This window comes from Anneissia japonica, unplaced genomic scaffold (assembly GCF_011630105.1).
Source record: "Anneissia japonica isolate Jap-2015-1 unplaced genomic scaffold, ASM1163010v1 scaffold287800_len1627635_cov199, whole genome shotgun sequence".
Classification (NCBI taxonomy): Eukaryota; Metazoa; Echinodermata; class Crinoidea; order Comatulida; family Comatulidae; genus Anneissia; species Anneissia japonica.
In genome coordinates, this window is record NW_022731299.1 from 1028676 (window position 1) to 1046375 (window position 17700).

Consider the following 17700-nt stretch of genomic DNA (forward strand, 5'->3'; position numbering starts at 1 on the left):
AAGACTTATAGTATGTTCAATGTTTACATGTATGCCTAAGGTTAATTATTGGGGTAGAAATTTTTTTTTTTTTTTATAAATTTTATGATAAAAAATGTATGCGTCACGGACGGGACAAAATTTGGACATGACTTTCAGAAAGGTTTACATATTCTAATATTTCTCCTCATCTAAAAGAGATATTTTAAATTATTTTTTGTTTAATTCTATCCCCAGATGATTGTTTTACATGCCTAAATGTTTACCAAAAAATCATAAATGTAATTTTTTTGAAAAAATATGAATTATGTGAGCCGTCACAGACGGGACATTCCGTAATGTCACGGACGGGACTCTTTTGTCCAATGAGAGAAAAACCATACTTTTCAATATAAAAAGGGATAAAAATTATTCTCTGATATCAATGCAAGATTTTACTTACTTTGCTAGCTTTGTTACTCTAATTCAGTAGCAAAGAAACTTGTATTGCATTAATTTATTTAGTGTCCCGTCCGTGACAAAATTGTCTTGTCTGTGACAAAAACTGTCCCGTCCGTGACAATTTGTTTTTGAAATATTATATTTTAGGCAGGTTAAACAAAAAATTATCTAAAAATTGGTTGATAAAATATTAAGATACTCTCTAGTAGGAGAAAATTGAATATTAAATTTTTCAGAGCATTACTTTCCTAATGAATGTAAAAAAACCCTCAAATGTCACAGATGGGACAATTATAAATTTTGATGTGTAAGTATGAAATTAATAAACAAATTTCAACCAAACACATGATTTTGTAATAGAGGAAAAAAAAAAAAAAAAAAAAAAAAATTTTTTTCAAAAAAAAAAAAAAAAAAGTTTTTTCATCTAACTTTGATATATCTTCTTTGAGAATTAGCTAAAATTTTTATTAGTAATTGAAAATGAAAATTGAACCCTCACGGACCAAATACTCTGGAATGCCCCTTAAAGTCATTAATGTCATCACCGAGGTTATGAGGATTCGCCTCGGGCAACTTTTAACCGGCAAGTTTGGTGGGTTGGCTAACTTGCTTTTCGGCCAGATGTTTTTTCAATTACCCCCGTTCATACTACCTTCAAATTATATTCCCGCTAACATTCAACAGGTAATAACATGAGCATGAACGGGCCCATAATTACCATCTACACCAAGGAACTATTAATAGGTTACTTTGTTTTTCCTAGTGTTCATCAGACAGTAGGTATCTAAACAGAAAACAAATTATTTTGATTCAAGTTTCTATGTATTTTCTATGTTTGGCCATTCCTATGTTTTATATGTATTAATAGTCACATAAAAAAGTGTGATCTAAAAACCTCGATAAATTTTGCTGTATAAAGTAGGAAGTTAAATGGCTAGAAATGTTTAACCAAATCAACACTCAGACTTAGCTACAAATACAATATTATCAATAGGCCTAAGTAATTAGTATATTATAATTATAATATTATATTTATTTTTATTACTGATTTATCAAATAATCAGGACTGTCTGTTTGTCATTATTATTATTTGTAACATTTTATAATGTCTTAAATTCATTATGGTCAGTCACTATATCTGATATATATATTTTATGGTACTGTATAATCAATAAGAACACTGTATAAAAAAAGTCAAGGAGACAATCTTAGCCAAGACGCTCTATACTATAGTTAGAATTTAGCAAGCCTAGACCGCCTTTGCCTACATACATGTATAATGGTCGAGTCCATCGAACCGGCTAAATCACGCTGCAGGTTTTGAAAAATAACTGAACGTTTTTAAACTGCTCGTAACAAAAAACTAAATGCTTAATTCTAACTATGTTTACATATTACAAATCAGACAGCTTGATTAGTCTATTTTTACATACCGAAACAGCCGTTAAAATCGGCCCACTGGTTCAGAAGTTAGAGTGATTTTTGTAAACATGATCGCAAAATTGTGTAAACATATAGGAGTTAATAAACTGGGCGATCGCCAACTGACTTGGCTTAAAAAAAGGATTCCGACGACACCTCATTGATTTTAAAATTAAAAATAACATGACATTATAGCTGAATAAATAAGGAACAAGTTGCAAAAACAGCCAAAAAAATCAGTCTAATATTAACGAAGATACGTTAAAAAAACTGCTCAAAAAGGGCTGATTTTCAGCGATTTCGCACCGTTTGGCGATTTCGGGCCGGATTTTTAGAACACAAAACAAATTGTAATGGCATATTTCAGCATATAAAACTTTTCAATTAGCACCGTGCGCGCTTCTTGAGGGTCAAACTACGGCGGATCGCCAAACTCGTCCTCAGTGAAGAGTTCAAATCTAGTTTGTTTTATATTCGGTTTCAAAATATTATATTATAATAAAAGAGATAAAATTACTAAAAGCATAGAACATGAAACCAGGACCAGTGGCGGATCCAGTGAAGGGGGTGGGGGGAATGAGGGCCCGTTCCTCCCTCCCCCCCCCCCAAGTTAGTCAAGCCGAAAAATTTGAGTTATAAAGATTGTACCCATGAGTAGTGGTGTGATCCAGCAGTGGAATGAAAGGATAGCTCGATTATTTCCCACTTATTTACACCAAACATATGGTGGGGCTAAGGTGGGCGTGGCGGCTAGAACCTCATATTGTTCCCCCCTCACCCCATCAGAAAATCTCTGGATCCGCCCCAGAGGACTTGGACATGGCGCTTAGAGACCTTGTTTTTTTGCACCTTATAAATCGACGTATTATTATTATCATCATTATTATCATTATTATTATTTTTATTATTATTATTATTATTATTATTATTATTATTATTGAGAACGATCGAGAATCATAATACAGTTTTTATCATCAATAATTATAACTCCATGGCTGGTTTGATAATACTTACTGGTGTTTATTTCATGATTAGTCAGTTCTATATATTGATGTTAGCTTTCGATAAAGGTATTATTGTCTGGAAATCCTGGCATACTTATTAAGGGTCTTAATTTGCGGGGTCTGATATTTCGAGTGGGTCTGATATCTCATGGTCTTAGGTCTTAGCTTTCGTGGTCTGAGCTTTCGGGACACCCTGATATAGGCCATTTCAGTGAGTAAAACCATAGAGAAAATAGAACAGAAGGAGTGCTGTCGAGCGAAGATCAAAGGTACAGACCTCCTCGCCGCGATCGTAATTATCTCACCGTTACGTAATGTACTTGACAACTAGATAAGCTGAAATAGGCAAATGCGCATGTGTCGATAGCTCTTACAATCAAAACATTAGCGTATCGTGAGCGAGATCGTCGTGATTGAATGATATCGATCTAGGCCTTAGACTTATAAGAAACTGGAGGCAGCAGGAGAAATAGAAAACCAATTAAATGATGTTTTAATTGGCATGTGTGTTTTGAAGAGAGTGTGCAAGCGTATTATTTTTAGCCTACAGGACAGGTTGCAGGCTAGGCCTAGGCTAGACCGGGAGTAGATCTAGGCCTAGGATGAGTAGGCCAATAATCTTAGTTAGGATCGGCCTAGGTGCCTACACGGTCTTTTTGATCTTTGATGTTTAATTTAAAAGGCCTAGCTATGTTAGATTTAATGAATACTAGGCCTTAGCTTACCACTAGTACCTGTCGTTATGGCCAGTACCAGAACACAAGACCCTAGGCAATATTAATATTCTCTAATTCGTTTAATAATAGAAATTAGTAGGCCTAGTGTAGAGCCTACCCTAGGCCTACACTACTTGCTGTAGACTGAGGCCTGTAATTATGCAGCCTAGTAGCTAGGCCTAGGTTATGATAGTTTGTGTGTCAATACTAAATTTAATATTTATGCATTTTTATTATATTCTTTACTGATTGAACCAATATAAAAATTAATATATTATGATAATTCTCCACCACCCATATTTCATCAAAAACTATGATACTGTAAATGGTAAATTTTCACAGGGATGCATTTTTATTTTTCCGGTGTTGATAGACCGGCAAGTAAATTTTTGGAAGACGATGCTATTATTGGAGGGGTGAAGGGCTATTGCATCAACATTGACACATCCCATAATGCAAAGTGTGTTATTTTATTGGCAGAAGACCTGGAGATGCAATTTTTCAATGCTTTAAAGCAACTACTGTACTGTAGTTGTAAATGTTGAATAAAAACCAATGCTGTTTTAAAAGTTTATGTTAAAAGAATGAAAGTGGCAAAGTTTCAAAAAGGGAAGGAACTGTCATAAATTATTGGATGGGCTTTTTGTAAATAGTGGAAATTTAATTTGGTAATAAATACACAGGTGAGATGGTACCGTAAGTGTAATATTTGTTTGTTAATTAAAATGTATCCCGCATCATGCACAGATGAAATTTGAGTGAAGTGATGAATGTTCATAATTTTGATCAGATAGTGAGTAATGATGAATGGTGAGTTAATACAGTTAGGGTAATTGTTTTACTTTTCAAATAATTAGAATAATGACAAGCAAAGTCAACTTCAAATCTCATTTGTAATTTGGTGGTTCTGAAAAGAACCGTTTGGTTTGGGAAAAAAATTGGCATGGCACACATGATCTGGCTTTCTTCTTTCTTCGAAGATGTAATTCGTCAATGGTGTTTCTTGCCATCATCATCAGGAAAACCTCAGATGGAGTGGTTGTTTGTGATTCTATAAAATGAAGTCAAAAGCATTATTTCCAACATGAAAAATTGTTGCAAAATCAATAAATAAAAATGTGGGCCTGTTGATATGGACAAAAGGCTACAGTATTATACATGAATATAATTATAATAATCGGCCCCTAGCCTGGGGAAAATGATTTTTAATTGAAAATGATAGGTAGGACCATGGGCAGTGTTATATTGTTGTTGTTGCTGGGAGACAATAAACGACTCTATACGGTGTAATTAAACTCAACTGTACTGTGTACTTTATTCATGTCTAGGGTGTAGCGTCCTGTCTACTCACATCACTGTGTGGCGGTTCATATAATTATAATGATCGTGCGCGTGATGCGTAACTATGCAACATCCCTCTTTCTAAATTAAAAAGCTTTTGTATTTCTCTATACAGTAGTACTGCAAGTTTTAAGGTGATTAAACTGACAATTATGGTAAATATTGCAGTACTGTACTCTTTTAACTTTATAAAACATTAACTTTAAATCAACATTAAATCTAATTTCAACTATAGTTTGTATTTGCTGTCTATGTGATTAACTGGTATTAAATTATCAATTCAGCATCCATTTGTTTCGTGGTCATTATTATTGGGTTTTTTTTCAAAATACAATTTTTTCTACCTATAATCATTTCTCTCCCTTCTCTGTTTTATGTATTTATTTATTTAAAGTTTAACTTCAAAACACTAGTAAAACACAATGTTCATTAGTAATCACATGTTCATAACATTCATTAATGATTTCCAATGAATTAGTCAGTGTTCATATTTCAAAATCAATATCAGAATGTTCATCGCTTATAACTGTTTATTTATCAATCAGATTCAATTTAACAATAACTTCAGTGTCCATCGCTTATCAATCGCTCAATTTATGAAATCAGGAATTACATTCATTGTTCATTTATATATATATAGCTTGCTGTTTATCTGTATCTGGAGGGTGGCTTAATGTTGTGTCTTGTCCTTGTAGATTTGGTAGATTGACTTTTGTTTTGTGCTGGGCTGATCCTCTGTTAATGCGTTGTTGTTCCGATGTGTCTGTTCTAATCGTTACCATTGGTGGTGTGGTTTGATTACGTTCAGTTTCTATCCTTCTGGGTTGTATTGATGGTCTCATATTTGTTGCACATGGTGTTTGGTTTTGAATTCTAATATTTTGTGTCGGTCGAATGTGAATTCTGTTCCTTCTTAGTTGACGACCATCTAGGGTTTCAATAATGTACGATCTGGGTGTATCAGCTGTGCTGATTACTCTTCCTTGGTTCCATGTCTTGCGAAAAGGATCTTGAACATGAATATTCTGTCCTTTCAGGAGTTCTGGTAGTGACTTTGCATGTTTGTTGTAATATTTTTTTCACTCTCTCCATATTTCTATTCCATGTTTGTTGAGATTTTTCATGGTCTGGTGAAGCATGTATTTTGCTTGGTAAGGTTGTCTTATACTTCCTTCCATTTAATAACTCAGCAGGTGACTTTGAGTTATCTTTGATTGGTGTTGTTCTGATTGCTAGAAGGGCTAAATTTGGATCATCACCAGTTTCTTTACATTTTATAAGGGTTTTCTTTATGTCCTCTCGGGTAATGTGGTGACGATGTTACAATTTCAAATCCATATTCATCTGCAAAACTTCTAAATTCATTTGCAGTGAATTGAGATCCATTGTCGCATATGAAATTTTCAGGTATTCCTTGCTCTGCAAATAGTACTTTTGTAAATGCAGTGATTGTAGCAGATCTCGGATCTTTCAGCTTTCTTATGAATGGAAACTTTGAATAGTAGTCGGCTACGATCAAGTACCATTGCTGATTGTATGTGAAAAGATCTGCTCCTACAGTGTGCCAAGGTCGGGGTGGCATCTGTGTTGGGATTATCTCCTCTTTCTGCTGGGATTTCTGGCATGTTTGGCATGCTAACACTGTCTTTTCGATGTCTTTGTACATTCCAATACAGTATACCGCTGATTTTGCTCTAGTTTTACATTTTTCTATGCCTTGGTGACTCTGATGGATAATTCTGAGGAACTCACTCTGCATGGACTTTGGTATAATTATTCGTGATCCTGCTAACAGTACACCATCTTCTATTCCAATATCTTGCCTTATAGACCAATATGGACGGAGTTGTATCTGGAGTTGTTTTATCTTCTTAGACAAACCATTTAATACTTGTTGGGAAAGCATTACCAATTCTTCATCTTTAACGGTTTCCTCACATATTTGGTTTAGTTTGATTGGCTTGATATTGATCAAATGATGAATCTTTATTTCCATGTCATCAATTTGATTATCCTCCATTTTGGTTATTCGGGTTAGGCCATCAGCAAGTATTATTTCTTTACCTGGCTTATATTTTAGCTCAAAGTCGTAGGTTTGGAGTCTCAGCAGTAGTCGTTGGAGTCTTGCTGGTGCTTTGTGTAGGTTTTTCTTGTGGATTTGTTCCAGTGGACGATGATCACTTTCGATTGTAAATTTCCTTCCATACAAGTATGTGTGAAATTTTTCACACCCATATACCACTGCCAACAGCTCCCTCTCTATGTTTGCATAACGAGACTCAGCAGGCGTTAATGCTTTCGAGGCGAATGCTATCGGCCAACCTTTTTGTATTAGTGCGGCTCCAAGTTCTTTCATAGATGCGTCCACTTGCAGAGTTACAGCCTTTTTGTTGGTTGTAGTAGTTTAGACTCGTTTTCTTACACACAAAACTTTCTAGGTCTCTGAAACTCTTCTCATGTGATTGTGACCATACATATTCTACGTCCTCTTTCAGTAGGTTACGCAAATTTGCTGTGAGCTCAGACAAGTGTGGAATGAATGAAGACATAATACTGTATCATTCCTAAGAAACTTCTTAAACTTGATTTGTCGTTTGGAGCTTCCATGTTAAGGATTGTTGAGACTTTGTCTGGGTCTGGTTTAACCCTATCTGCTGTGTATATGTTTCCAAAAAACTTTCATTCTGCAGTTTCGACTATACACTTGTCGTAATTAAGCCGGATACCAGCTTGTCTGGTTTTCTCCATAACCTCATGTAGATTATAGTCATGGTTAGTGCTGTCTGTACCATATATTTGTATGTCGTCAACAATTCCTAACGCACCTCTACAACCTCTATAAGCTTCATCTATCTTTTGTTGAAAGATGTCTTGGCTTACTTTTAATCCAAAGGGTAGTCTCAAAAACTTATATCGTCCAAAAGGTGCGTTGAATGTTGTTAGTTTTGTCAATTCTTTATCCAATTTCACGTTCCAGTATCCATTTCTAGCATCTAATTTGCTAATTATACTGTTGATCCAGTTAAAAAAGGTGTGATTTCTTCCAATGTTCGTGTGGGATAGTGGTCTCTCTTTATGGCTAAGTTTAAATCTTTCGGATTTAGACATATCCTCAGTTGGCCATTTGGTTTCTCTCTTACCACTATTGAGTGGTTCAGTTACTCTTTCAATCACATTCTTTTATTCCATCTCCAGCAACTCTGACTTCAGTTTATCTTTGAGCTCTAATGGTATTTTTCTGGGTAGATGGATAACTGGTCTAACTTCTTTGTTAATTGTTATGTGATATTCAAAATTTTCAAAGCAACCAACTGTCTCATCAAAGCATTCGGGATACATCTATTTCAAATCTTCTTTGCTTCTCGTATCTCTTTCCTTCAACCAAGGTCAGACACAAGTTTTTTTAGCAATATTTTTGTTGTTACTGTTTAAAACTATATATAATCTAGCCTTTGTAACTTCATTTGGATCTTCATGAGATTTCTTCACCGTGATAACAAAACTTTATTACGTTCGGCACATGTCCGCCGCTAGAGGACGCCATGTTGTTGGTGACTGTAAAACAACTCGTAAAGTTGTTGTAACAAAACTAATTTAAAAGTAGGTATAAAATTATTTTTCTGATTGAAATACAAATTACATCTAATTATAATTTTTAAGTTTGTTTTTAAAGCAGTAATACTCACTTAACAAATAATAAACTATGAATTAGAAATACAACTTGAACGAATACAGTGATGTATGTAAAAATGGCGCTTGCTCGCTGGCCTACCGTTACTGTTTGTTGTTTAAACGTCATTTTCTCTTGTTTTGCTAGAGTTCTTACTGTCAAACTTTTTTAATGCTTTTAAATATTATTTAAAATATTTTCATAAGGAGTTAAAATACATGAGAAAATGGGAACGGAATTTAACGATAGGAATTTTTCTCTGGCTCGGTGTCGTATACAAATCTAAGGGTCAACTTTTGACATGGGCCATGTTATATGGCCCAATTTCTCTGATATCAGTACTCAACTCGGCTCTGTGAAGCAGCATAAGGCCTCAGGATGGGACCCTATTAGTAACATCGTCCTTACTGTAGGTCTTGTTCTGAATCATTATCTATTCCACTTTGTAATATATTCACCAAATCCCTTGAGTCTGGCATTTTCCCTACATACTGGAAACGTTCTAACATTGTACCAATACATAAGAAAGGGCCTAAGGACGATGTTAACAATTATCGACCTGTCTCACTGCTGCCTACCATCTCTAAAATAATGGAGCGCATCGTTTTTAATTCTATTTATCCTCGCATTGCTCCTTACATTGTGGATCAGCAACATGGATTTAGGTCGGAAAGGTCTTGCGAGACTAATCTTGCATGTCTTCTTGCACCTGCCTATGAGGCTATCAAATGTAAGGAGCAATGTGATGTAGTCTATACTGATTTTTCACGAGCATTTGACAGAGTGTCACATGCTTTGATGGTTGTTTTAATAATTGGATGAATTTTAAATATTTTATATATTTATATTGTACATAGAAATATTTTACTACAATCTTCGCCTGTAAGTGGGACCTTCTTGGTCCTGTTGGACGATTGAATAAATAAAATTAAAATAAAATTAAATTAAAATATGTAATGAATTACGCCTGGAGGCAGCGTGGAATTAAAATATCCACTAAAAAAGGTGGGTTTTTGAGACAGATGTTTTTTCGAATTTTTTATGGTAGAGGCAAAATTTAATTGCCACACGTGGCCTCTTAGTTGGAAGTACCCGGTAAAACTTTACTCGTCTGAACGGGCCCTTAAGCTGCTTCACTAAACTAGGTTGGCTTATATTAGGTGACTTTAATTGTAGGACCAGCCTTGTTTCAAACTTTGAGTGTAGATAAATAATCCGGACAACAGACGAAGACACTGTATTAAGACAACTTTGACCTTTATTACGATGATGGTAAAGTCTACAACAAAACAAATAAACAACTATTTAATAAAAGGCAATTAAAGCAATACTACAATTCTATGCTGCCACGTTAACATTATGGCCAACGAAGATAACAAATCAACATTTCAATTATTCTTTTGAATACAATAATCAATTAAAGTGCAACAGCAAAGCATCGCCTCAATAATTTGTCATAAGAGGCGCACCATACTTCTTCATCTCATCCGCACGTTCCGTCAGGCAACGATCATCACTTCTCATTTTGGGCCTAGGTAAACTTAATAAACTTCTTCAAAACAATAAAACATTAAAACTCAAAGAAACACAGTAACTCACGGAGTCTTCCAATGTCAAAATATGTCCGGAGACGAATAATAAATGAGTGAAACGGTGTCGGTGACACTGGAAATTAAGGTACGTAACATTTAAGCATGACCTGAAGTTTATGCCCACTAAATATCATTCAGAAATCACAGCTGGTTAAGGTGATTATTGGGTCATTAAATGTTTGAGGAAAGAAAGGTGAGGGGGTCATCAAAAACCTGTATTTTGACCATGATGACGTCATCGAAATGTAAAAAGAAGTCAAACAATGAAAGAGAATTGCCTCAGCTATAACATATTCAAAATTGGAAGACGATCGACCAAGAATAAGCAAGATACGCTCAAATGCGCATTTTTTAAAATGACGTCATCGATAAAATTCAGTTTGTTGAATTCAGATAGCAATATGATGACGTCACAATGTCCGATCGGCCATTATGAGCTAGAAAATCATATTTACAACTCATGTGCTTTCAGAATATGTAATAAAATTTGGGGGTCACCTTTCATCCTAAAGAGCTGTAACTGTTTAAAATTAGGCCTGATTTTAGCAAAATTTCACAAATGCGCTCAAAGTTCACTATGTTTGATGCGTGCGTACAGCATTGTTATTGGCCATAAGGTGATTGAAAAGATCGGAAACTTGTAAAAACAATGTCAGAAACCCAAAATGTGACAAAAAAAACTTCTAATTTCTAGCTTTCGTACGTGCTGCGCGCGTACAAATGCGCACGCGTTGTGGTAAATTAAAAAAAAATTGAAATGCTCAAAATGGTGTGTAAACCTGCTCTAATTTAGTCAAAAAGTGATTTCGAGCATTTTGAAAATTAACCGCATGCGTACGCATGCGTTACGAAGCACACATGTAAAATTAGGGTACAGTACATTTAACATTGACCTGAAGTTAATGCTCAATTATTACGATTTCATAATAGCAACTGGTTAGGCTGATATGATCGATAATGTAAAAACGTAGCTGACGTCACGCATGACTGGTCACTTTGAAAACCTTACCATGTTTATTCCGGGCGATGCCAAAATGATCGATGAAGCGACCTTGTGCGTACCTCGTAGCAATTTTGAGATATCGTGCGAACAAAAAAGGGAGAAATAAAAAAAAGAAGATGAAGATGATGATGATGATCCTGACAATAACAAGAGGTGATCCGCTTGAGAAGCGGATCACCAATAATAAAGTTTTTTTTGCTCATACTACCCAGGAGAGTCCAATTCTTCACATTTAAGACAGTTAAATGTGATGGATGTGGAACATACACATTTTAAACCCAGTTGTACACCAAGCACAACTGATTATATGCTCTGTGATAATAACTTGCTTTAAACACATAAATATAGTCTTTATATGTCCATCCACCTACTGTATGCCATTCTCCATTCATTGTATAATCTCTTGTGTAATGTTAGGTATGTCTTTTCAGGATGTAATCTGGTTTTACATGCCCATTTTTCGTGATTATGACTATTTTGGATAAAGAATGTTTTGAGCAGTGGTGGATTCAAGGCCTCCCTCCCCTCTAAATTTTTTTAATGAAAAAAAAAGGAAAATATAGGCCCCTATCCAAATTTAAGTCATAGAGTGTAAATTTTGGCTGTCTAGAGGTGCCCTAATCATAAATTTTCTGTATGTATGTATGTGACATGCAGCCCATGAAATTAAAAAAAAATTAGGTCGGCAAAAATTTGCCGACCTTAAATTCTCCGAGGTCGGCAGCCTCGACAATTTTTTACTACCTAGGCCTATATAGTATAAACTACGATTTTTTCCAAACGCTTGACCTTACATCTACAGATTGTGATTTTGTTAATTTATCTTGTAATCAATATTGCTGGTGAAAGAATGGTCATACTTGTATTAATTTAATAGTGTAGTATAATATTATGTTTTACATAAGAAAATCGCCGAATAAATTTCGTTTTAGCTACGATCGTATCGTCACAGCATCACAGGCTGCTTTAAAACTGCCCATGCATGTCCATATTGATGTATCAGAGATTTTCCACACATGTACTACAGTACTTGTCAGTAGTGAAGTCATGATGCGATCGTGATTGCGTTTAAACGGACGGTAGGATTAGGCCTGCAATATGTTGAATTTTGTTGTTTTTAGATAATAAACAACATTTTAAATATGATAATAATATTGTAAAATGAAGACAAATAATTAGATTTAGATAAGCATTACGATCTACGCGTCCCACTTGGCTTCATTTGGGCGATGTTGTAGGCCTTGGCTGGCTAGCGTCATTCCTAGGCCTAGCCTACGAAACAACTAGGCGAGATTGAAAGACAAGACGATTGTACACAAATCGTATGTATTGCATGCCTATTAGAAATCATTGTACAAACAAATCTGTTTATGAACCACCAATTTCCTTAGTTTGACGACGTACATGAAATTTAGTGTCTGCTATAGCCTGTTTCAGTAAATGTTTTTGACTTTCCAATCAGTTTTTGAAGCAAAGAAATCTAGGCCTAGGTTGGCAAAAAATTGCCGTCCTGTAGCAATTCTGGCTCGGCAATATGGTCGGCCGACGTGAAATTCGTGGGCTGGACATGTATGTTACGCTGTTTTTTTGTAAACATGCAAAAGTAACTTTCCAGATATCTGTTCGTTATGAACGTCCGTACCCAAGCAAAACTGGATATGACCTCATGCCCTATTTAATAATTTTCTATTTTGACAAATATTAAAGCCATAACTAATGAAAGACAATACCCCCTACCTTTGAAAAGACTAGTAAACTGTATTTTCCTGGGTAGTATGGACAAAGCTCTTTATAGCTGATACTGTGGTTTGGATAAGGTTATACAGACACAGCATAGAATTGTGTTGTGGTTTGATAAAAACAATCTTGATACTTGACAGGATAATCCATTTGCAGCTTCCATTGGAAGCTAGACTATGGGTGTACGGTACGGTATAGTGAAACCATTGTTGGCTCCGACCCATAGTTAATGTAGGCCCCCCCCCAATGCCAAGCCACCACATGTCTGTCACAGTCTGAGTGTCATTTCTAGCCATTTAGAGGTTTCTATTCTAATAAGAAAATCTCATTTGGAAGGGGAACACCTTCACAAAATCTTCCACAAGCTCTGGCCCACGAGCTCTACTCCCCCTGTCGGACAGCTCGGCCCCTAGAAAATATATCCTACAGCCGCCACAGCTACTACACCTTTTTATCATTGGCACTAAACAAGCAGAACAAAATACCTGATGCTAGGATTAATATTAAAATAATAATGATAATAATAATTAGCGCATTATGTTAAAGCCTTAATGAGCTTAATCAATAAAAATGAAACTGCCGGATTGACAGTTGAGGTCTCCCTGTTTTCGTTTGTTGCTATGTTTACATCACCGCAAATACAGTAGTGCAATATTTCACGAACGCCCGCAGTGGAAGCTTAACCGCCGCAGAGGAACCTTGGCCCTCACTGAGGTCTGGTTTATGATGCGTTTATTGTAATTTTCACTTTATCATCTCAAAACAGTCCTAAAAACCTTCAGAGCGTGCTACTTTCCAGAGGGATTCGCCCCTAGACCCCCTCCCCCGGGGTCCTACGTACCTTGCATAACAGCTCTGCCCTTTCAAAATCCTGGCTACTGTACGTCCCCGAGGAACACTGGTTAACCCTCTAGTCGAAATTGACCTCAAACCGAGAATTCCCATTTTCGACTGCAGTCAAAATTTAGTGACTAAAAAATAGGTGGTTTTCAAATCGCTCTTCTGTTTTTATTTTAGCTCCAATACGTCAGAAATTTTGACCACTCGTGCATGAAGCTTTTTTCTTTCGAAATCTGTGAAGAACTCACATGCGCTTATATAAAAATGTTTAGAAATATCAATTTGAAATCGTTATTAATTTCAAAAATTTTTCGAAATGGCCGCACAATATGTGTACACAGCTGAGGAAGCGATTGACCTGATTTTTTGAGTCTTTAGATGTGCGAGACTTAGACGTGCCTGATAGCGATGATGACGGTGGGGCTTCAAGCTGTCTGACGGCGGAGATGTTCTTGATGAAGATGAGCCTAGGCCTAGAAATGTGACGGTGGTCGATGCTTTTTAATGGAAAGATCGTGCTTATAGTTATGGATGGTTGGGTAAATAAATTATATAACTGTGTGGAATAGGAATGTTGTTTTTATTTTTTTGGCTATAATTTATTTTTTTTTCAGTTTTTGCTGACGATTTATATATAGCATTTTTCTGTCATTTCTATTATATTATATATATATATATATATATATTATATATATATATATATTAAATATATAATAAATATAAATTATACATCAAATAAAAGCTTATTCTATAAGCTTTCTTTGTTTTTAGAAACATTTTTCCCAAAAATCCACCAGAACGACGTATACTCAAAAAACGCAAAAAACCTTGTTACACTGCAGAAGAATCCGGTATTCAAGGGTTTGCACTACAAAAGAATCCGGTATCCAGAGGGTTAAGGCAATAGGCCGGCAAATCATTCTTTTTGCATTGTACAGCCTTCCGTTAAAAGTTGGGTGGAGGGCCCATTTCATAAGGTCCAGTATGCGAGCAAAGCAAGCATCTAGGCTTGGGGCCAGGGGCCGCCAGTTTCCCCCATTGGAGTCCGGGGGCGAAGGAAGTTGCGGATATTTTAGTTATTTTATAGGCATCAAGCTACTGTAATATGACTTCATATTTGTTGTAATTTCCAGCGGCGGATCCAGGAATTCAAAATAGAGGTATTTATGTGGTTAAGTACTCCCCATAAAAAGTGGAAGGGTCAATGGCCCCTTGTTGAAGCTTCGTCTTGTAAATTGGGATCAAGTTGTGACCGTATTTTCCCAATCTAGGTAGAGCTTTTACTTTATAGGCACTGTATATTATCATAACATAAATCAAGACATGCGTCCTCTCGAGTACAACAGGTTACATGTTGTTTTATATTTTGATAAGCACAACTTACATGTATTATAATCTCCCTTCACTAGCATACTGCATCGGGTGAATGAGACTCGTATTCTGAAATCATATCATACACAGTTTCTGCTGCCATACTGTTATCCACATCAGGTGGTATATAAACTACTAACTAGAAATTGCAAATTGCAAGTGAAGTGCTGTGAAGTACAACTGCATATAAATGTTCTTCGAACAAAATTATTTATGCGAGTCAAGTGAAAATAATGAATAATAAAAATATAACAAATAATATGAGACACGACCCATTGTCTATATTAGAACACTTCTCATTGGGTAACAACGTCTTAATTTTTCATTTTTGTCAAAAAGTGTTTATAGTGGTGAATTATGATTTAGGTTTTTTTTAATAAAGTTTCAAAAATTTCTATGTATGTGGAAAATGTAGTTGATTACAAAAGGTTACAATTTTTATTTTGAAGACTGCATGGTCTAGGAAGTGTACATTTTGTTATGGGGCAAGTTTCAAAGGGTGGGTTTTCTAGGGGCGAGTTGATTGCCAAAGAGTGTTGCCAAAGTGCGAGCCAGCGTGTGATTTGATCACAAGTGCGAGAATTCGCAAGTGGGAGCCAGCGAGCCATGATGTCACGACAATAGATACGAGACGTTGCTCGAGTTGTGCAAGGTATCGGCTGAGATTTGTGGAGTACAATTCAAAAAACAACTATAGGTCTAATAATGAATTATTGTGATGTTAAATAGACAACGTTAGCTATCAAGGAGCGACGTTATTTTTCACTGGGACCTTCGTCCCTTCAAGGCAAGGCCTATACCATCCTAGCTAGTCTAGGCATAGAATAGGATAAGGCTAGCGCGACATGCGGATGTTGGTACGTGTTGGTTAGTCTACAAACGTCGCCTAAAGTAATTGATTTTACCCGGCAGAACGAAAGAAGGAAGGAAACTCCGCTTTTCAGTCGTCTTAGGCTCTTGTTTTTTGACAAACAATGACCTTTCAGAGGTCAAATTGCTGTCAAGAATATGAATTGGCTGCTTCGCAGCAATAATGGTGATGGATTACAGTACCTTTACAAACCCCACCACCTTTGTTTTTTCTTGAATTATTTCTGTCTGATCGGATAAGAGTATATCCGTTTATATTTGCTAACAAATCTGCGTCAACATCCAATTTTGCAAACAGTTCATTGGTATGTTGTGGTTGGGAAGGTCTACAGGTACAAAACTCACTGCGGCTGAAAAGAAATTCTTGGCTGTACAGTATATACATTGACCTTTGTATCGATAGGGCATGGATCACAGTGTTTGTTGATTGGTGCCAGCAAGAAAAGCATGACAAACCACACAATTTGACAAAGAGCACCAACAAACCATCAAGACTACAAATTAACACATCCACTGCAAAATTTACACATCAAAGACAGTTTCAAATTCACAAAAGCGAGAAATTAAGCAGCAAAAACCATGAGCAAGAAATGCGACAACTTCAACCATTTTGTTAATAAAAGTCTAATCGATACTTCCGGGCAAAATTTTTTTCACAATAAGGCCAAATTTTTTTAACTAATGTGTTTTGCCCGGCCTATTTTTGCGAGTCACAGCAATGTACAGTCAATAAAATAACACCTGTGGTGCACAGGAAAATTTTATTGAACAAGCTACAAGTCAATACATTGAGTGCAATGAGCATCAGGTTTGACAGATACCAGTGTTATATACAAATAGCCATTTTTGTCATCACCATTGCTATCGTCATCATTATGATAAAAAAAAATTATTTTTATATTTTTCTCTGTGATAGGAATTTAGAAAACACAAAGGATCCAGTCTTTTCGACAAATGCACATGAAGAAATTATTAACTGTATTGATGGAGTTGGTGGACTTGGAATTGGGGAAGGGGCACCAGAAATTGTCACAGGAAGTAGAGATGGTAAGAAAAGTTTGTATATTGTATTTAGTTTTCATTTTTCTTCTTTTTGGAAGAGTGAAGATTTAGCCATGTAGGGAATAGAGGGTAAGGGTTATCTACCATGGCTACTAAGAGAAATATTATAAATACGCCAACATGTACCGTATAATAGAAAAGTAGTTTTTCTATGGTGAAATTTGTTTTAAACATTTAATCTACTATAGAAGTTAGAAAAAAAATTAAAACTGCACAGGGTCATGAATGTTATGAACACATAAAAACTGGTTTGATATTTTTAATGTTTACTTCAGGGCTTGTGAAAGTGTGGGATCCAAGACAGAAAGATAAGCCAGTTGCATGTATGGAGCCTGCTGATGCAGAAAATAGAAGGGATTGTTGGACTGTTGCCTTTGGTAAGATCATGTTCATCAAAAATGTCAGCCTCATTCCTGGCAAAATTTCACTAAAATGATTTTTTCCATGCATTACTCTAATTGTTACAAACGATAAATATTGGCATAAATTTTAGATTTACCCCGTCCTCTACAACATATTTACCCTGTCCTTGAATAAAGGGACATTCCCCTCTGCTTGGAAGATATTTCATGTAACCCCCATTTTTAAATCTGGAGATAGGTCCCTTATCTCCAATTATAGGCCCATTGCTTTAACCCCAAAATGCTAT

General features: G+C 35.8%; 1 protein-coding gene across 1 annotated transcript in view; it reads left to right on the forward strand.

Annotated features, from left to right (window-relative positions):
• Positions 1-17700, forward strand: part of LOC117115308 (WD repeat-containing protein 92-like) — a 110093-nt gene that overhangs the window by 20806 nt on the left and 71587 nt on the right. The window contains exons 3-4 of the mRNA XM_033259050.1: positions 16906-17036; positions 17327-17428. Coding sequence (XP_033114941.1) covers positions 16906-17036; positions 17327-17428 — 233 coding nt within the window. The remainder of the gene's footprint in view (positions 1-16905; positions 17037-17326; positions 17429-17700) is intronic.